The sequence below is a fragment of the Hydra viridissima genome, unplaced genomic scaffold (genome assembly GCF_058129835.1).
Source record: "Hydra viridissima isolate aposymbiotic clone 2 unplaced genomic scaffold, HvirCarnegie_v1 scaffold_11, whole genome shotgun sequence".
Lineage (NCBI taxonomy): Eukaryota > Metazoa > Cnidaria > Hydrozoa > Anthoathecata > Hydridae > Hydra > Hydra viridissima.
The window spans coordinates 15,720,001-15,742,147 of NW_028324310.1; the positions used below are offsets into that span (position 1 = coordinate 15,720,001).

The 22,147-nt window shown below is 28.6% G+C and overlaps 2 protein-coding genes and 1 long non-coding RNA gene across 4 annotated transcripts in view; 2 read left to right on the top strand and 1 right to left on the bottom strand.

Moving 5' to 3' along the window:
* Positions 1-6,800, top strand: part of LOC145191819 (uncharacterized) — an 11,267-nt gene extending 4,467 nt beyond the window's left edge. Inside the window, exons 2-16 of one of the 2 annotated variants that reach the window (XR_016444972.1) lie at positions 1-67; positions 1,535-1,598; positions 2,547-2,632; positions 2,729-2,790; positions 3,436-3,487; positions 3,684-3,761; positions 3,980-4,047; positions 4,161-4,236; positions 4,450-4,547; positions 4,653-4,678; positions 4,794-5,602; positions 5,688-5,757; positions 5,911-6,036; positions 6,227-6,393; positions 6,529-6,800. The exon at positions 1-67 is cut by the window's left edge and continues 13 nt beyond it. Coding sequence is in view for 1 of the 2 variants with exons in the window: in XM_090066703.1 (XP_089922829.1) it covers positions 1-67; positions 1,535-1,598; positions 2,547-2,632; positions 2,729-2,790; positions 3,436-3,487; positions 3,684-3,761; positions 3,980-4,047; positions 4,161-4,236; positions 4,450-4,547; positions 4,653-4,678; positions 4,794-5,602; positions 5,688-5,757; positions 5,911-6,029 (1,675 nt within the window). In the remaining variant the exon portion in view is untranslated. Of the gene's footprint in view, positions 68-1,534; positions 1,599-2,546; positions 2,633-2,728; positions 2,791-3,435; positions 3,488-3,683; positions 3,762-3,979; positions 4,048-4,160; positions 4,237-4,449; positions 4,548-4,652; positions 4,679-4,793; positions 5,603-5,687; positions 5,758-5,910; positions 6,083-6,226; positions 6,394-6,528 lie in introns of those variants that run through there. The other variant, XM_090066703.1, reaches the window with a different exon arrangement.
* Positions 6,801-9,714: 2,914 nt separating this feature from the next.
* LOC149882424 (soma ferritin-like) lies at positions 9,715-12,560 on the top strand. Its single transcript, XM_090066704.1, has 3 exons — positions 9,715-10,949; positions 11,477-11,569; positions 12,060-12,560. The coding sequence occupies exons 1-3, from the start codon at positions 10,851-10,853 to the stop codon at positions 12,381-12,383; spliced, it is 516 nt and encodes a 171-aa protein (XP_089922830.1). The 5' UTR covers positions 9,715-10,850; the 3' UTR covers positions 12,384-12,560.
* Positions 12,561-20,360: 7,800 nt separating this feature from the next.
* LOC149882425 (uncharacterized) lies at positions 20,361-21,661 on the bottom strand. The gene is made up of 2 exons (XR_016445288.1): positions 20,872-21,661; positions 20,361-20,691 (listed from the first exon to the last, which is right to left on the bottom strand). It is a non-coding gene; the product is annotated as an uncharacterized LOC149882425 (long non-coding RNA).
* Between the last annotated feature and the right edge of the window lie 486 nt (positions 21,662-22,147).

Consider the following 22,147-nt stretch of genomic DNA (forward strand, 5'->3'; position numbering starts at 1 on the left):
AGAACTTTTAAAGATATGGAAAGGTTTATTTTATTGCATGTGGTTTTCTGACAAGGTCTTAGTTCAAGTAAGTGGGAGTGTTTAAATTTCTGTTAAGCAGATGTTTCATTAAAAAAAAAATTACTATGTATCCAGTTTAGTTGTAAAATCTAGGGATTTGCAATCAAATGAAAATATTTCATTGTGACCTATATGTCTTATTTTCTATTTAATGGTAAACTCAACATATCTTCTACATTTTTAACTGTATAATAATAATATTTGTAGATTTTGTTTTAACAAAACAAATAACTTATAAATATAAACCTATAAATATATATATGAGTATAAATATGAACCTAGAATCGTTCCATATTAAACCAATTGTAAAAATTTCAAGAGAGAAAAAACTATAAAAGTTAGATTCAAAAATACCACTTAGAGGCTTCTACAATCAACAGAAGAAAGGTTTATTGTATAGTTTATCTAAATTGTGACGTTTTCAAATTTACTTCAGAATGAGGCTTATATCCTAGAAAAAAGACAGCCTGTCATAATCATGGAATATCAATTTTTAAATGTTAATATTTTGGCTTCAGCAAACTATCAAAGTAGTTTTGGATCAATTGATCCAACTTGGGGTTTCTAGTGTTTATAGGTTTAATCTATTGTCTCTGATGGTTTGGTTATTTAGAAGCAGTCAAAGTTATTAAGCAAAAATCCATTATTTTTGATCTTTATGTAGTCTCCATATGCTTGCTTGATAGCAGATTTGGTATATTTCCTCTCAGACTTTAGCCATAACCCTCTCTAACTTGCTTTGGCTTTAGTTCACTCTTAACCCTTTTGTTGTGAAAATTGATGATTCCATTTGTGTATTCCACTTCTTCTTTGCTTTCCACTTCTTCTTTGCTTTTGAAAGAAATTTCAGATAGAAATGTAAAAAAAAAACAAACTAGAAAGGATAGCCATTAATGTTTGAAATTTTTCTAATGACATACTATGTGACTGCTGATATCTCATCAGATTACTGGTCCTTGTTCTACTGTAGTATAACTCATGTATTGCTGCTAAAAACAAAAACTGTATCTGTTTTTGTTATCATACTGATACAAACAAGCAACTATCAGTAGATTGCAGGAGGTTGGACAAGTAGTTGAAGAGTGTGAATTAATTTTTGACCTTTTACACTATTTGTTTTCTGGTTAAGATTTTTTTGGTGACTAAAAAAAAGTTTGGAAAAAAAAAAAGAAGAGAGAATGATCTATTGCATAGTGAAATAATGAGAACTGCTTATGAAGCATCACACTGTTATAACCTTGCTTTTGTGATTGATTTCTAATTTCTCAAATAGTTGTAAAAGTATACTTTCCTGTGTTAAACCCAGCATTGTTTTCTTTTTAAAAAATGGAGTTTCAGTGCACTTTATTTTTACTTCACTCTTAATACTTTAAAATTTATCTACAAAGTTTCTAATATAAATCAATTTGTTTATTTGTTGTGTTCATATTTTATTTTTAGAAATAAAGATACAATTTTTTATTTTATTTTACAGGAAGAACTTGCTACCAGTTTAGCTAACCTCATTCATATATTTGACAATTCATCTTTACATGCTGGTGAGTATTGAGTTATTTGATTTTAGATAAGTATTTTGACATTGAAGATTAAACTCTTCTGTCAAAGGTTAACATTTAGTAATCTATATTCTCTGAAAATCTTACTTTTATTTCTCTCAAACTCTTGATTTCATTTTACTCTTAAAGAATATAAATACATAAATTGCTTTATATGTTTATTTAATAAAATGTTAATTAAAGTTACATAGAAATTAAAATGATATGTATTAGTAATAATTGTATGGTGTTATTATTATTATTATTATTATTATTATTATTATTATTATTATTATTATTATTATTATTATTATTATTATTATTATTATTATTATTATCATTATCATTATCATTATTATTATTATTATTATTATTATTATCATTATCATTATTATTATTATTATTATTATTATTACTATTATTATTATTATTATTATTATTATTATTATTATTATTATTATTATTATTATTATTATTATTATTGTTGTTATTATTATTATTATTATTATTATTATTATTATTATTATTATTATTATTATTATTATTATTATTGTTATTATTATTATTATTATTATTATTATTACTATTATTATTACTATTATTATTATTATTATTATTATTATTATTATTATTATTATTATTATTATTATTATTATTATTATTATTGTTGTTATTATTATTATTATTATTATTATTATTATTATTATTATTATTATTATTATTATTGTTATTATTATTATTATTATTATTATTATTACTATTATTATTACTATTATTATTATTATTATTATTATTATTATTATTATTATTATTATTATTATTATTATTATCTATGTATCTATGTATCTATGTATGTATCTATGTATGTATCTATGTATGTATCTATGTAAAACTTAAGGTGCTAAATTTGCTCACCCTTTTGTAAATTGTTATTGTTAAATCAAAATTTAGGTTTGCTTTTTTCAAAAGTCTTCTTTATAACCATTGGAAGAGAGTGGATAGGGATTGATCGACTGAGACTTGACAAGTTTTATTTTGTGAGTTTTTATGGTAAAAGTTTGTTTACATTTTTATTTTTAAATTAAGTGCATATTTTATAAATATGAAATAAAATACAACCGTGGCATTTTTAGCTTATCAAGCGTTTCATTCATGAAACCCTGAAGTATTTACAAAATTCTGAATGGAATAGTGAGTAAGTTTTATTAAATATTTTTGTTTGTTCCTTTTTTTAATCTTAAAGCAACATTTAGGAAAAGAGGTTTAATATTGTGTTATTTTTTAATGCACCTTGTTAGAGTCATTTACTACACCTCTACATTACTGCATCACTACAATTTTTAGAATATATTAAAGGGTTAGTATTTGGAACTTTTTTAAAAACTGCAAAATTATTTAAGTTTCTCCTTGAAAATGATGTTAAAAAGAAAAAAGAACTATTTCAGTAAATATTTACATTATTTACTGGTGATGGTGAAAATAATAGTTATTTTATAATAATGAAAGATATACACCTACAAAAAAATGTTTTCAAGAATATTAAAAATTGATCTTTTTCTTTTCTCAAGTTGAGAAAGTTGAGAAATTACAAACCATTAATGATATAAATTTTTAGCAAAATAAAATTTATTAATTGTTCTCACAGTTTCTCTTAAATGGTGATATTCAAAATAGTAGACTTTAAGAGTTTTGAAATCAGCAGTATGACTGAATGACTCAAGCTTGCTCAACTTGCATAATGGTGAACTGTGTCCTGTTGATTAAGAGCATCAATATTACTGATAAGAAAAAGTATTACCAGTGTATATAATAATGTGTTTTTTATTGTGTTATTTTTTAGAATTGTGTCAGAATACAGTACTTTTATCACAGAATTCTTTCTTGAGCAAAAGGTGTTTTTTTTTTTTTTTTTTTTTTTTTTTTTTTGTTTTTATTTTTATAATTTCTTTTTTGAGCAAAAGGTGTTGTTTTTTTTTTGTTTAAATTTTTATAATTTTTTTTTTGTTTTTTTTTTGTTGTAAAGAAATGTAATTACTTTTTATTTTTATTATTTATGCTATAACGTTTCATAGTACATTTCATTTTCAGTATCCAGATGGGTTGAAAATCTATTTAACAGAAAATACTTTTCCAGAACTTTCTTTTCTAATGGAAGACAATAACAAGGTACTGTGGGCTCCAAGTTACTTTACGAATTTTAGTTTTCATGTGTGCTAATCTTTGTAAAAATAATAAATTTTTGTAAAAATGTTGTTTATGATGTATAATTTATTAATTTTTCTTAAAGTTTTCCTAAGTTATAATAGTTTTAAATTTTAGCATTTTTTTAGTTAAAGCATGTGAAGAAAACATTTGATCATACTATCTATTAAAACTTTTTGCAGATACCTAAAGAAGATGCCATGCTGTTAATTCTGGAACCATTTTTATCTGGTGCTGCTTATACCTTAAGGTATTTTTTTTATATCTATATTTTCTCCCATTCAAAAGCTTAAAGTAAATAATCTTATTTTCAATGAATAAAAAATATGTATATTTTTAAATGTTTCCTAATTGTCATTTTAGTAATTCAGTTTTAAATGTGGTTAAAAATGAAGTGCTAGAGAAGATCACAAAGAATGAACTCGTTAAAGATCTTAAAGTACAATTTACATTTTCACTCTTCTGTATTCTTCTGCATTCTATTTCTGTATTTGTATTTCTATATGGTGCTAAATTTATGTATTAGAGGGAGTGCAACTTTCTCACAATTTTTCTTCTTTTCAAGAACAATCCTACATGTGTCACAAATACCTTCTCTCTCTTTTTTTTTTTTTTTACATTTTTTCTCTTTTTTTTTTGTTTATTATTCAAGATACCGTTGAAATTGTTGGCTAATCGTCTTAATATTTTGGGAAGTGCAAAAGAAGTCAAGACAAAGAACAGAAAGATTTTATATCTATATGCTAAGAAGTGAGATGTTTTTTTTAAACAAATTAAAGAGTATTTCTTTAGTGGCTATAAGTTGTAAAAATTGTAACATGCGATGTAAAGCTATATTTAATATTTTATTTAAAGGTTCAACGAAAGAGATGACTTTGAAGGTTTGAACAGTTTCATGATTTATAGCTGTTGTTTTGTTTTTTATTGCCATCTAAAGATGGTAACATCTTAAATATCATTGTAATAACAGTAATAAAATTTTAATTCGTTTTTCAGTTAATAAAAAGGATGCGATAAAAAATAAAAGGAAGAAGAAGATAAAGACTCTGGAGTCTGTTAATAAGAAGAAAAAAACTTCAGAAACTGAAACGTCAAGTGAGGTCGATTTACGAAATATGAAAAAGAAAAAAAAGAAAAAGAAGATGCATAGCATTGAAACTTCAAACATTGAATTAAATAATAATTTAACTGTTTTAAATGAAAAAAATTCTCTTGAAAAAACTGCAGACCAGACTATCAACCAAAACATTAGCGATTCTGCTGAAACAGTTAAAGACAGTATTATCCAGAATGCCTTCGCAAAAGTTGCAAATTGCAATTCTCCGAACATTAGTAGTCCTGCTCTGCAAATAGATTCTGATATCAAATCTTCTATAAGTTGTAATTTAACCTGTCACTCAGACGATACAGTTAAGCAAAAACTAGATTTTACACTTTTGTCAACTGAGAATGTTGCATTAGAAAATTCTTCTGAAACTCCTTCGAAAATTAGGAACACATCAAATGTAAAAGCTGAAATAAAAGCAGATGTACCGGAAGAACAGGTGTTCCATGTATCTGATCAGCCGTTTGAAAAAGTTGAAGAAACCACAGAAAAACTGACCATAAATGTTAATTCCACAGAGACAAAAATAACCCCAGACAAGAAAAAACGAAGAAGTTTACGAAAAAAAACTAATGATAAAGACTCGCCGAAGCCGCTGGTTACATTCATAAAAACACCTGCTCCAAAAGCTTTTGTTAATAGCAGGCAAATGCGAACTGTACCTGGAAAGGTTAAAAAAGAAGCGGCAAATATAAATACGGTTTTTGCTTTATTTAGCTTCTCTTATTAGCTCTCCAAAATTAATTTAGTTTGCATTTTTTAATTTTTTTTTTTTTTTCCTTTAGACTGATTTCACAACTCCTCAACCCGAGAAAAGAAGAGTTCGTATAGAGTTATCAAAAAATATGGCTGTAGGTATGTTAAAAGGGCTCCAAATATGTGTGGGAGTATGTAATCTTTCAAATTTATTTTTTTGCATAGTTTTATGTTTTATTTTTTGCATAGTTTTATGTTTTTATGTCGAAAGTTTATATTTCATATCTAAAATATATATATATATAAATGTAGGTCACAAAGAGTTGAAAATTAGTCCTCTGCCAGCCTTTAATCCCGCCCTCCAACCAAACAAAAGTGCAATGAAAGTTTACTCGACGAGATCTCGAGCTAAAGCTTCAGACTTTATGTAAAATCAGTGTATGTAGTATTGAATTAAAGATTCTATATAGATGCGTATACAACATTTGTGTGTCATTAACCTGTTAACAAGTAGCGATAAAAAGTAATCTCTTTCGGTCCAACTAAAGATTTGAATTTTGATTTTTTCCTTTATCTACTGAAAGTGGTACGTCGCAATAGTTTAATGCTTTTTATTTATATTCTGAAGTTACAATCTTTAATTCACGCAAGAAGAGTTTAAGACGGATTGAAGATTGTATCAAATTCGTGCGCATGTAAATTTAGTAGCATATTTCAGTCGTAAATTTATCACTCTGGTACCTTGCGATGTTAAGTAGAAAAACCAATGATGGGATCAACTTGAAAAACTTGAAGGTAAAATTGTGTTTCAAGAAAAAAAAACTTTTATTTCTTTGAGATCTTTATATATCTTTATATATCTTTATTTTCTCGTTGCGTTACCTTGGACAAAAATTGGGATTTCGAACTTTAACTCCGTTTTGCATTTAGATATGCTTCGGAATTTTTCCGTTGATTTATATGAGCGCTGCTTTGGGTGAATAATTCCAGTGGTTCTTACGCGATACGTCTTCAACATCTTCAGCATTATCTATTTTTCTTTAGGAAACTTTTAGTTAACGTATCATTAAAATACTTAACTAACAATAATTTTTAACCTGGACTGCCCTACAATCTTCGCTGAGTTTCTTTGAAGGAACCTCTTTCTGAGCTTGGTATAAAAGTATTATCAATTGTACAAATAATTTTTCACTAGCAGTGCACCCGATAAGTTTTTCATACCCAGCGGGTATAACTGATACATAAAATGTTTTCTGGCCGGATATCAGGTCATTCAAAGTGCATTTTCATAGTATCATGATAGCTTTAACTATTGACCTCATTACCAAGTAGAAGGTTTTACTTGGCAATAGTTAAAATTATCGTGATACTATGGCAATGCACTTCGAACGATTTGTCTTTCTCGAACAAGATTTTTTCAGACTGTTTGAAATATCTTAGGAAGACCTGAAATATGCAACCTAAAATTGCCAACTGGAGTTTTCCAAATTTACTATCAAGCTCGGAAATCTTAAATTTTTTTTTATATTTCTTTTCAGTTTTTTGGTAGATGCAAGTATCTCTGTCCACATAACTATTGCAGCACTAACTTCAAAAGGTTGTGGATCATTAAAGATAATTAATAAAATACGATAGCTAACAACACAAAAACATCAGTTTTGACTGATGATTTTGTGTTGTTAGCTATCGCATTTTATTAATTATCTTTAATGATCCACAACCTTTCAGGAGAAATAAGTTTTTTCCACCAAAAGTCATTTCTTTTTGATATTTGCCCACTACAGATTGGTTAATGCTTCTATCTGTATCTCAATGAACAACCAAACAAGTAAAAATCCCATGTAGCTGAAGAAGTAATGTCAAAGTAGTGATCGTTTGGAAGGCAATCTTTATAAATATTGGATCGGTACATAAAAAAAAAACTCATCGTAGCTCTTTATTGCGACTTTTAGGGTTTTTTTTTTATAGCCGCGGAAGAGGATGAATGCTTAACAACGAAAATGTTGGCTAAAGACTAATTTGGCCATCGTTCGTCGTCTCAAAAGCTCGAAAAAGTATGGAAAATGATTATACGTTTACTGCAACGAAATGAGGAAACTCTGTTCCTGAAGAATATCAGCACTGAGGATGAGTTGTGGCTTCTCTTTAAAAAACGTCAAAAGAAAGAAGGTTTGTATTTCGCCAGGTGTTTCACCTGTAGGAAAACCGAAAGCTGCCCTCTGTAAGATGTCAACGTTGTGCGTTTGGTGGGTCAGAAGCGGAATCATCTATTAGGAAATCAAATGGAATTTGTTATTGGTGGAATGACAATTTTGAGCGTCAACAATGATGGATTCAAGACAAAAATGGCAAATCGATGTCCATCATGCTCAACTTGAACGTGTTGACACTGTAATCGTCACAAAAAAACCACGCAAAAAGAAAGATAGTCTTCTAACACGATAATACGCGTCCTCATTTTGAGCGTCTTGTCCTTGAACCTATCGCCAATAAAGGCTGAATACTGCTTCCTCATCGCAATTATAAAGTGGGTTGTCTTTAAGTACAGAAACTTCGTCCGTGTAATGAACTGGCTGCCAAGTAAATGAAAACAAATAATTGAAGTAGATGGTGAATGGTGAATATATTCCGGATTCATTTAAATCATTTAAAGATCCTTTTGCTAATCTTGTTATTATTTTTGTAAAATATGACCTGTTGCAAATAAAACCGTAATAAATATACAGCTACCCAATAGAACTTTCCCGCTGATATCTTTAAAAAAAATCTAAGTTTTCACAAAAAGCGCCGTATGAATGAGAGACAAAAATCTATTCAACCTAACGGCCTACTTAAATAGGCTAACTTAAATGCCCCCCCCCCCCTTACCTTATGGACAGTCAGTAAAAGTTATTAACAATGTTTTTAAAATGCAGAAAGCCAAACCGTTTAACGTTACAATATACCGAAGGATAGAGAAGAAAAATACACACTATCCTTATCTGATTAGTAGAGACAAATCTATTATGAATCTGTTAATGAGTCAGTTGATTTATCAGTGCATAAATATATTTTTTGTTTCTTAAAAGATAAAAACTAAGGAAGTCTTGTATTTAGTTTTTTTCGACGATTTCGGGCACTAATTTTGTACGAGATGAATAAGAAAACAGTAAATAGTTTAAATACTGAGTGACACGCAGAAGTCATGTTTAAAAGCACGTGGGGCACCTCAGTATGCAAGCACGTGAGACAAACACTTAAGAATGTGAGCACCTAAGCACATTAAGCGCGCGCTGGATGTTTTGAAAAAAATATTGATCAGATTTTTTTTTCGATCTTTTATTATGATAATTTTTTTTTTAATTTGATAATTATTGGAATGTGATCCGATTTGTTCATTTTTCTTTCATCGCGAAAAGTTTTGTTGGAAAGTTATTATTTCCCATATTTTATCTACATAAAACATTTCCTTTATTTGAAATCTTCTATCGCGTTTTGGTTTTTACCTCGCTAAAAGCATCGTTTGTTTAGGAAATCTACTTCAAAACGATATCTAAGACCCATCTCTTTTGGACTGTTGATATTACAAAGTATATATTTTTTGGTGTCCTCGTAATAATCGGGATTCTATTCTTAAATAGAATCTCTTTAATTCAATATTTTACAAAATAATTCAATAGTAAGTTGTTTTATATTCGAAATATTATACTTTATTACATGATAAAAATGTTTGTTTTTTTATTTAAAACTCTTTTATTCATTGCTTGTTCATTAAATTGATTACTGCTTATATAACTATACATATAATATTGTTATATATATTATACCATTAATATATATTATCATAAAAATTATACATTTGTGGGTCGAATCTATTATTAAATTTAACAACACTTGATAAAAATTAGATAATAATTAGTAAATGTTCTGAGGTCGAAATTATTAAAGAAGACTATTAAATGATGTTTTAACAAAAGTTGCTCCAGCGAAATCGAATTCGATAATTGCGCTGTTTTTTATCGAGATTTAATGAATATAAACTTGTTTTCAATTACAGGCATTCATTTATTGTATTGCTTCAAATGTTGTCTAATGTCGTTGTTGATTTGTGATCGATAGGAAAAAAAACATTCGCTTGATATTTAAAGGTAGGTTATTGCGGTGAAACAAGTACCCTTCCAAACTGCGTTAATCGATTACAGCCTTTTGTATGGCAAAGGAAGATTGCTTAAAAGTTTGTTCAGAAATATTTCACAAACATTCAAGCAGAATAAGAAAAAACATTAAAATGAACATTACGCCAGGGAATTTAAAAATTAAAACCATCGCATTTGTGTTTTCTTAAAAACAATATTATCTTTTTGAAAACGTTGCAAATATGTTTGGATATATATGTTGAATGACCATGTGCTTTTCAACTTTTGTATGAAAATACAAGCAAACGAAATTCATTTGTACAATTTTATTGCTGTGCATTATTTATTTGATAATTGTCAAACAATAGTTAATATTAAATGATAGCATACCAAAAAGGAATATAGAATAATTTTCCTTTAAAATATAAACACGGACGAAAATATTAATAACTTAAGTTATTAAGCAAGTTCCGGTCTGACCGTACAGTTGAACTAAGCAAATGCTTTTATGCAATTATCTAGGAACTTGGAGTTGTTCTGTGATTTATAAAACTAGATAGAAAAGCTATTTGTATTCAAATTAAAAAATGTCAGCTTTTTATGGAGATTTCATAAAAAAAAAAAAGTCTGTGATTAAAATTCACAACATTGTAATCTTCATTCCTACTTATTTTTCTAATGTATACTCAAAGCTTTGTTTGAGAATATCGGCTTTAAAAATATTTCCTTTACAAACAATCCAGTATATGTTTTTTTTGAATTATATCAAATAAAATAAACATTTTTCTTGGGTGAACATACCAAAATACTTTAGTTCCATGTTGAAAAATAGCTTTTTTGTTTTTTAATAGCTCATATTTATAATAAATGTTTTCTTTTTGTATTTGCCACTGAGGTTTTTTAATCAAAGTCGAAACTGTGAGTAAATATTGAATTTAAAGGTTTTAGGATCTTACGAGCATTTTGCTAAAGTTTTAAAACCGGTAAAAACCAGTCTGATAGTCACGTGATATTGTAAAAATGTGTTGAAAAGATTTTTAAAATAAGTTATTGTCTTATCAAACTTCAAGACTTGCACATCATTACAGCCATAAAAAAATCTCTTTTTTTAAAAAAAAAAAAAACTAAGCAAGAAAAATGTCTGCAATCCGACAAAACTTTCACGAGGAGTGCGAAGCTGCTATTAACAAGCAAATTAATATGGAGTTATACGCAAGCTACGTGTATCTGTCCATGGTAAGTAATTTAAAAGTTTTTTTTTTTTTTTTGAAAAAATATCAAGCAAATACAAAATAGTACCTAACCATTAAAAACGATAAAATATTCGTCTTAATTGATCTCTACATTAATTTATATTTGCTGGCAGGGTGAGTTCGTGTGAGGTGAAATTCGTTAACTTTTGACGAAACCAGAAATTATTCATGTTCAACAACTAAAATTTTTTTTTTTGAAATTTAAAAGATTTTTAGCGGATTTAAAACCTCAAAATTGAATTTTTGTTGAATTTTTGAAAATGAATTTGCACTTCTTTGCTTAAGAAATTATTTATAAAGTCTATGTAAAAAAATCATTTGGTTGCCAGAAAAACTGATGGTCAATTGGCATTAAGAAAAACTTATGATTAATTGGCGTTCAAGATTACTGAAATGAGAGAGTTATTTTGTAACGTTTTTTTATGTTTTATTTAAAAATTAAGTCTTAATTTTTATCAAACACTTTCTTTTTAAATGTATCTCTTATTTTATTTCTTGTTATGTTTATAGGCTTACCATTTTAATCGTGATGATGTCGCACTTGAAGGGTATTTCAATTTTTTCAAAAACCAATCAGATGAAGAGCGTGATCACGCACAGAAGGTATTTATAGGAGTAACTTCTATAACATTTAAAGTTTGTAAAAAGGTCAAAATATGTAATTATCTAGCTGCAGGCTATAAACTAAACTATGTGAATCTAATACGTGAAAACGACCATAATCAAAAACCTGGACTGCGCAAAATCATATACTTTAAGCTTACGTAACTTAATTTTTAACTTACAGATTACTAGTTTCCAGGTCCAAGTTAGTTTTGCGGAGTGACATCAAAATCTATTTTCTATTTTTTTAGTAAGGAAAAAAAAATTCAAAAGTTTTAAAAATGTGCTGATGGTTTGAAAAAAATACAAGAAAGGGAATATGTGAATTTTATGAATTTTACTCGTTTCTTGTTTAGAATGAATACCATCTTTTTTTATATCGGATAACTTTTAAGAAAGATAAATTAAGGGGATTCAATTTAAAAGTGTAAAAAATTTTTTCTTTGTTTTGCAGCTACTAACGAATAGTTAAGTTCAATTACTCTTTTAGTTAATGGAATACCAAAACAAACGTGGTGGTAGAATTGTGTTGCATGGTGTAACAGCTCCTCCGAGCGAATGGAGTACTCCCATTTCAGCATTAGAAGACGCTCTTGAATTGGAAAAGAAAGTCAACGAATCTTTGCTGGCATTAAATTCAGTTAGCACTAAACACGACGACCCGCATTTATCCGATTATATAACCTCTCATTTTTTGACAGAGCAAGTTGAATCGGCAAGCGAAATTTCAAAACTGGTTACAAATGCAAAGAGATGCGGTGATGGGCTTGGCACCTACATTTTTGATAAGCAAACCATGTCAAGCATGAAGTAGATATTTCCCTGGAATTGCTCCATAAAATTTTACTTTATTTATTTAACCGAGTTTTAAAAAAAATATATAGCATTATATTACCAAGATTAGTTACCATAAGTGTTACCAACATTAGTTATATTAGTAAAAAAAAATTTAGTTCTTGATAATAAAAAAAGTTATATGTTTAGTTTTTTAGCCGTGGTGAGATTAAATGGCCCCGGGGCCTAGTCAGGACTAATCGCTCCTACCAACAACCTCCTCTTTCCTATCGTTGCTTGTATGGTAGGACGGGGCTAGTTGAGCACTTTTTACTAAATCTAATGATCTCCTGAACGGTGCGTCGGATTTACATAATTTTTTCACTATTAGAAAGAAAGTTTTGTCTGCTAAAAATTGCTTCAGAAAAAAAAAGCGTTTTTAGATTTAGGTTTAAGAAAAAAAAAGCGTTTTTAGATTTAGGTTTAAGAAAATATTAAAGTTTACCGAGCTGCTCAACCGCTGCCCCAGCGGGGGGTAAGTTGAGCAGCTGTGTGGGGTAAGTTAAAAGTAAAGTTAGTAAGTTAAAATTTTTATTTCTGAACTTTTGACTTATATTGATTTTATTGACTAAGTAATATTTGAGTAAAAATATTCTTAACAATTTAAAATAATATCTGTTTTTAATAATGATTAATTTAAAAGTGTTTATGAATCTTAAAATGTTTACCCAAAGAAATTTGTTTCTCGTATCCGATAATGCCGTTTTATTAATTAATTTTGTTAATTAACTTTATTAATTTTTTTCAAAACTTACCCCGACTAGACTAGGTGACACAAAAGTTAGGTTATAAAAAGAGCCATAATACTTAGAGAAAAATGGCTAAATATAACCGAAAGTCAAATAAATGGGTAAAATATCAACACTTAAGTGTTGCCAGATAAATATCTTTCTAAGAATCTTAGAGAAAAATAGCAAAAAAATTTTTTTTTTCTTTTTTGGTCCAAAATCAAAAAAGTGCCCGTGCATCTCACTTGACCACGGTCCAACAACCATTTTATGCGCATTGTATTACCATTATATATACCTACCTTTCATCCATTAGATGTTTTATCATTTGATGCGTAGTTTTTGAGATATTTTAGTTGCCCAACTTACCCCCATGCTCAACTAGCCCCGCCCTACCCTATTATTAGTCAGGAAAATATAGCGTTTATTTTTTAATTCACAAACTGAATACTTTTTGTCGCTCGGAAAAAAAATCGTTTTTTGTAGAAGACGTTACCACATTTGATGCTATTAGTTATAACTGAAGCTTCGTTATCAAAAATTATTGTTATACCAGACTCATTCAAATTATGTTGAAATAAATATCATCGTGATTCGCTCTTATAGAAGCAGGCAAAGTTAATTTTTTTTGTTACCGGGAGAGGTTTTTTTATGAAATCCATTTTTTAAAATACCTTTTATAAATTCTAAATCTTTTATTAACTTACTTTATACATTAAGAGGCTAAAAAACAGATATTTATTTATTAAAGATCAACCATTTATAGTTCATCTTTAGAACCTCTTTTTAAAAACATTACCTTTTCTTTTTTTTTTTCTCAATCCAATTAAGTCTATTAAGCTGATAAAATTCAATAGTAAACTAAAGATAAAATATTTATTTCTGAAAATAATAATAAAATAAACAACCTATGATCTGGAAATTAGATTTTTCCATTTATTCTAAAATGACAACCGAGACTACTAATAGTGATGGCGCCTATGTAAAATGAGTCATAAAGTATGCATAGGTCTTACATACATACATACATACATACATACATACATACATACATACATACATACATACATACATACATACATACATACATACATACATACATACATACATACAAACATACATACATACATACATACATACATACATACATACATACATACATACATACATATATACATACATACATACATACATACATACATACATACATACATACATACATACATACATACATACATACATACATACATACATACATACATACATACATACATACATACATACATACATACATACATACATACATACATACATACATACATACATACATACATACATACATACATACATACATACATACAGAGAATGCTAAAGTGAATTTCCTCTGTATCACCACATTTTAATTGATTTCGATCATTCCAGATAATTATGTTATTTATTTGTTACTTATTATTTTTATGATGGTTGCTACATTATTCGTACTATTTCTACTATGGACCGCACCTACTGTTTTAATGTAGAAACTAAGGTACAAAATAACAACGCACAATGCCTCAAAAAAGCAAAGAAATGGCAATGAACCCCAAACAACTTTTTTATTATATTTTATAGCTAAAAGAAATTAAAAAATTTAAAATTATTTTCAATGAAAACTGAAAAGCGATATTTTTACTTAAATTTAATTTTGTAATTTAAATAAAAGCCATTGTTTACTTTTAAGATAATTTTTTGATTAAAATAAAATAGAACACATATTTTTGGTTTAAATTCAGCTAAAAAAAACATTTCGCTGAGTTTATAGGAGAAAGACCGCAGGTGAGCGCAACAGTCCACTTTCTTACTTTACATTGATTCACATATTATGTTACTATTGGTTTGACAAACACCACATTTGATTTGCTATAAAAATATCAATATTTAATCGAGTAATTCTACTTGTTTAGCAAAAAATTGAAGTTGTTGAGTAAAGCTTTTTCAAATTTGTATTTTGAACAATAAATAATTATTCGAAATTGATAATAAACATTTTAATAAACTTCTAAAAAGTATATTACGATAAACTATGTTTCTTAAAACAATATTTAATAAATTAAAGCTATACAAGTAATATACTCAAATTGTCACCTGTAGTTTGGAGAGTTATTGAAGAAATACGAATGGTCCATTTTGTTAACAGTATTTTATTAAATTATTACACATGAAAATGGCGGGAAACTTCATTTGGTCAGAAAGATTGATTCAGACCGGATGTAAACCCACAAACTGTTCAGTTTGTAGGTTTACATCCTGTTCAGTTCACACAAACTGTTCAGTTTGTTTATTTACACCCGCTAGAATAAAAATGTAAATCATTATTTTTGATATTTATATTAATTCTACACTGACAACATATAATTTAAAAGTTGAACGTACCTTCTTAACACCTTTAACTCTTATGAATAAAAAAAATTCTACAAATCTATAATTTGACTAGTACACTTTAACCATGCACGTGCATTTGTAAACAAACGAACGCATCGGCGTTTGGCACATACCGTAGTAAAACGTGGAGCGGCGTATCAAAATATGTTGTTGTTGGCCGTCGGCTGTACATGCGGCAGTTAACGCGTTAAAAGACATGCTTGATACTTTTGGATCTGATCATACAAGAAAGTAGTGCATCTTATTCATCATATTGTTTAACCTCCATACTTTTGGTGTGTGTTGAAGCTTAGAATTTCTCATCTGTTTATTCAAACTCTTCAGTGCATCCTCTGAATATACCCCAATTTTAATGAAAATTTCAAATTTATGAAAGAGCTATGCAGTAAGTACCATTTATCTGATGTGTAACTAAATCACTTTCTTTCTTGAATCAACAGATAAAACCCCATCCTCAATTTTTTTGTCTCATTCTTTTTAGTTTCTATTTTATGACTCAAATGAAGGATAAACTCCATATACTTTAACCAGCAGTTCACACCTGAAATTCTAAGTGTCAAGGACTCATTATCTGTTTTTGCTTTTATCTAAATTAATATTGATAACTTTGTTAGATTTTTTATTAGGGTGGTGTGAAAAGTATAGGAAAAAATATTTTTGCAAAAATTAGTCTTATAATAGTCATAAAAAGTTGTGACTAGGTGATTTGAACTTGTAAGTAAAAAATTGAGCTCATTGCATCACATTTTGAGGTGCCCCAAAAGGATTGAAGATTAATGTATTATAGGCGTGTTAGTCAATAAACAGCGATTTACACTATAATAGTATTTTTATACCATTCAGTACCACAATTACTACAGTAATTTCTACCACACCAAATTAATAATAACCAAATCATAAACAGTGATGTGGTTAGTGTGACTGTTAGGTACAAAGATTTATTGTTGCTCTTAATGTCAGTATTATCGACAACTAATCACAACAGTAGTCTTTCTTATTGTAAAAAGTGTTCATTTATTCTCGTGATGCAATTCTGTTCTTGATGAATCCATTACAAGCTCTATCACTACACACTGATTGTGTTGCTTCTGAAACGAGTTTCACATGTCTCTCCATAGCCTGAGTGTGACATGATACGTTGATAAGTGGCAACAAAGCACCATTGGTTTTAAATATTCGACCTAATATTTCATTTGTCGGAATCTGTGACAATAGAGATGGTTCGGTTACATCATTATCAACCCAGCTGATGAGTTCAGTATAATTTGCTGCTTCAAAGTTAATCTGTGGGATGACAAACTTTCTAACATCAGTTCTCTGCTGCTGACGAGCTTTTAGATTTTAGAAAATCTAGTAGTAGATTTTCAGGGTGGGTAAAGTAGGCATTCCTTTGAATTACAGGTCAATAACTTAATAGTAAGCCAAACATGTTTAGAAACTGGGAGTGTTTTTGATAGCAAACACACAGGAGCATACACTTGCACTATGAATTTGGTCAACAGCTGCAAACTTTGCTCAGGCTTTTTTGTGGAAATATAAAAACGAAGAATTCAATTTGCTGTTATCAGCCGATGTGAGTGAGCCATCTTCCCTGGATTTCGTCTAGCAAGATCTTCAAAGCAATTTCCATTGCTTATACTGTAACACATCTTATACAAATACCTTTGGTCGTTGCTTAAGTTCTGGATTATCACTTCGGGAAGTTCACAACTAAAACTTGCACACGGGCTGAAGCTCACAGTTTGGCAAATCTTACCCTATTGGTCCTGAGAACTGTTTTGGTCCAGATATTCCAACATCGAGATGTTTTATGAGATGATGCAATAATGTCCATTTGCATGAAGCTGGTAGGGGAGCCACTACGAAGATTTTCTCGAGATTTATTTCTTTGAGTCTTATAATTCCACCAGTAGCACCAGTATTTGTGCTAGTACCTTCAAAGCCCACTCCTAATACATTGACCATTTTTACCTTGACCATTTTCTGGCATACCAATTATTTCAGAAATTCTTCTAACAGTGTAGTCTAAAATGCTTGAAGATGCATTTCAGAGTAACATTTTCTGTATATAGTTTTAGCAATCTTCTCCCATAAAGAAACAAAATAAAACACGAAATGCGAAAAAGTTAGGAATCAAAGAAAAAAAAGCGGGGACGTTGGCCTGCTTTTTTTTTTTTTTATCAATATTACATATTTAAATATTACATATTAAATACCTATTGATTTATTTAGCTTAATTCCTATCTAATATGTTTTGAAACTGGCTAAAAAATCTCAATAAAATTAGCGTTTCAAAAAAAACATTCTATCAGTAGCACTTTTTTCCATCACAAACAATTTAACGTGAATCAGAAATGTGCATGCGTAAACGGGGTACGTTAGCCCACATGGCCAACGTGCCTCGTTTGTGCTGGGTCAACCTGCCACATCGCCATATTTAGAGTAAAAAAATTTTTTTTTCTTAACCCATCAACAGATACTGAGTAACATTGTATTTTAAAATAATCCTCAGACTTTAAGCTTTAAACAAGATACTTTCCTATAGCGCTTCTGTCGAAGAATAGTGAACGCAAACACATCAAACAAACTGTTCAAAATATACTTCAGCGTATGCAAAATTGATAAAAAGATACAATACTTCCAACTGTATTCAGACATCTGAGATACTTCTGAGGAATGAGGGGAGGAGTACTGTCAATCTTCCCCTTGATTCCTAGCGCACCGAAGCGCATAGTCAGAGAACAAAAGGGCCATCCAGCCCCTAGGACTAATGTGCCCCGGTCAATCCCTACACCAAAAAAGTAATATACTGACCAAAAAAATCTCTTAGATGGTACAACAAAGTTGCAGTTGAATCATTAATGGGAACATCAGTAGTCAATGCATTAATCGTGTATTAAACTATCTACAGTGGCGTACCGAAGGTGGGGCGGGGGCCCCGTCTGGGAGTAGGCCCCCAAATGTTAATACAACTTATATTTTTTTTACTTCAGCCGGATTTTGTAATAGTCATAATTTTTCTTCTGTAATCATAATTGTTTACAACAAAAATGAACCTGAAAAATGATCATATCTGCTTGCCAAGAAAATAAACATCCACAGAAAACAAGCCAAGATGTAAGAAATTGAAATTACATCTTGGCCAATAAAAACCACCTTGACTGTTTTTGAGGCCCTCCGCGAAGCTTCCTCCCCCACACCCGCGAGTACTAATAAATAGATTTGCCCGCCCTACCTACGAGTCTATGGTTCATGATGGTTTAGGCAGACTGACAGATGTTTATGTTGTTTCGTTAATGTGATTAATATACTCTATCATTCAGTACCTCAATAATTCGAGAGCAAATCACGTCTTCAGTTCGTCATCACCAAGTTACATGGTAAGTTATAATTTTATTCCTGCATATAGGCCTAACAAGGCTACGTGAGAAGATTTTAGTTATCAGGTTATAATTTTATATCACACGTCGTTTTATGTTGAAGCCACATAAGGGGCCTGTCCTTAAACACTATCCGTATTGTCAACTTAATTACTTGGTTATTAATAATTAATTTTGACCTTAAAAATGAGTAGGCCTAGCGTATTTTGGTAAACAATAATTTTTATCAGTAGTAAGAAAACATTTAGTTTTGATATTGTTTGCTCGTCCTATCGAATTTACCATATGGAAGGAGCTATTACCATAGGTGGAATGGACAAATTTAAGCCCGAGACCATAACATTCATTTTGGGGGCCCCAGATTCCGAAAACATTAAAATTAAAATCGTTTTTTTTTAAATCCCCCATATTATTCTTATGGTTCATAAATCCAATTAATATCTAGCTTATTTGTGAACATTAATGAATATAATAAATATAATAATTTAAACAAATATAATAATTATAATAGATATAATAAATATAATAAATATAATTATCATAATAAATTTAATAAATATAATAAATGTAATTAATATAACAAATATAATTAATATAATTATATAATATTAATCATGGATTTTGTTGTATTACGAGACACGGTCGTTCAAACTCTGTTAATAAGCGACAGGTTATTGTGCGCAAGCGCAGTTGGATTATGAAAATTTTAGAACTTTCAAAATGGCTACGGACCTTCGTTACAGAATGAATTTTTACTTAGCGACCAATTTTTCATTTCTTATCACGTTTTTTAAAGTCGTCTACGTTGATAACCAGCTTTTAGACTGTTAGTAATGTCTCGGTAACTTAATTTTATTAAGAAGTAAGTAAAATGAAAGAGGAATATTATTTTATGATTGAAGAGGATCTACCTAAAAAAACTTTTTCTTTGATTTGTTTACAAATTTGGAAGTCTTTTTACATTTTTTTTGAGCGATAAAACTTAAAAGTTTTTCTACTTTTACTTATATGAATCTTTTAACTTTTTATTTCTTATAAAAAATCTTAGCACTCAATTTTTTTTCTTGTTCAAAATTTACATCTAACTATTGTCCTAAATTGATAACATTTTATTTATATCGTTTGTGAAATAAAAATTGTCCTTATGTAAAAAACTTGACTAAATGTTTTTAATAATTTTAAATAAAATCTTTTACTTTATATGAAGTTTTTTATTGATTTATTAGCTTAATTTACTTCATGAATATAAACACTACATAATGCATGTGGTTAAGTTTGATGGTTATTCACAAGAACTATCCAAAAAGTTTAATTATTTTTAGATGAAAATCCATTACAAAAATTTGAATCTTATTTACAGGGTCTGTGGATATTTGGTTGGGAAAAAAAAGTATCCTATTGGAATAAACCAAAAAAAGAACATTGAACTATGTATTCCATGTCATGTTGTCAGATTTAGAGAATGTACACTCATCTAAAAATTTTCAAAACGTTATGATACCATATATAATATGATCAAAAGAATGAAATCAACAACACTTCTTTTAAATATCAACTGGAAAACTCATTGTGATAAATGCTATTATCAGCAGTTAGAAAAACTCAGTAAAAGTTTAAATGTTACTAAATCACTAAAACAAAAATAAAAATGCTTATTGGTTGCCCTGGTATTGGTAAAAAAGTGTGGTCATCTTCCATGATTGCTACCATTAAAAAAAGCATTGTGACAGCACATGACTTGGAAATAGATATTGAAGAACTAAAAAAAGAAATCAATCCTCATTTACAACTTTACCAGTGTAATTTTTATGGTAAAATACCAAAACAACCAGCACTCTAAAAAAATGTGAACACTTATTTTGTGTTTTCTGTCTTGTGGAAAATATAAAGGTTAACCAACTCAATGAAACATGTCCAAAATATAAACAGCTTATTTTACCTGAAGATTTGATTTCCAGTATTAAAACAAATTCTCTTTTAATTATGTTGACTATTGCATGAATATGTAAAAAAAAGTTTAATTCAATCAAAGAATATGATTTAGATATTAATCATAAGTGCATCTGCCTTGATAAATCGTTAATATTACCACAATCAGCCCCATTGTTATCATCATCAATATTCTCATTTGCATCTAATTTGGTTTCATCGTCATCATCATCATCATCATCATCATCATCATCATCATCATCATCATCATCATCATCATCATCATCATCATCATCATCATCATCATCATCATCATCATCATCATCATCATCATCTTCATCATCTTCATCATCAGTTATTCATCAACAACGTTTCTAATTTTAACTAAGGCTTTTAATAAATATTTATTGTCAATAAAACAGCTGTATTATCTAATTAGATGTAGTTATATTCTCCATAACTGTCTCTACATTACCAAACTAGAAACCAAGATTGCTGTGGCAAAGGCATAACTGACGAGGGAAACACACCCACATAGCCTTGTCAAAACCAATTCATGAAAAAAAAAGTTTTTTGTTGCAGTTTGATATTATTTATCTTCTCATTGCCATTAATGTTAGTATATATTTTGATGAATTGGTAATTTGTTTGCTTAAGCAGAGGCTTAAACAAACCAATAGCAGGAAACTCCCTACTCTTCCAGGTTTTTTTACAATCTGCCCTTCCTTTTGCTTCATATTATTGAACAACTTCTATGTATTGATGCAATGTTTCATCAGCTGTTTGGCAACTTTTCACTGGTCCACTATATATATATATATATATATATATATATATATATATATATATATATATATATATATATATATATATATATATATATATATATATATATATATATATATATATATATATATATATATATATATATATATATATATATATATATATATATATATATATATATATATATATATATATATATAAATAGGTAATAGATAAAATTTTTGCTTATACTTTTTGTGTTAAAAGATAAATTTGTTTTATCATGTTTATATATACAAATATAGTTCTGGTATCATATCAAACATTAAAAAAAAAAAAAAAAAGGCTAATCACATAATTCAGTGAAAAATGTTGAAAGTGTTAAAGAAAAAACTAACCACTCTATTTAGAGCACATTTTTAATCTAATTTGACCAAAATTGTGACTCAAGGAAACTTCAAGCTAATTTTAAAAAAATTTAATCTTTAAAGTTGATCAGTAAAAAGTTGCCAAACAGCTGA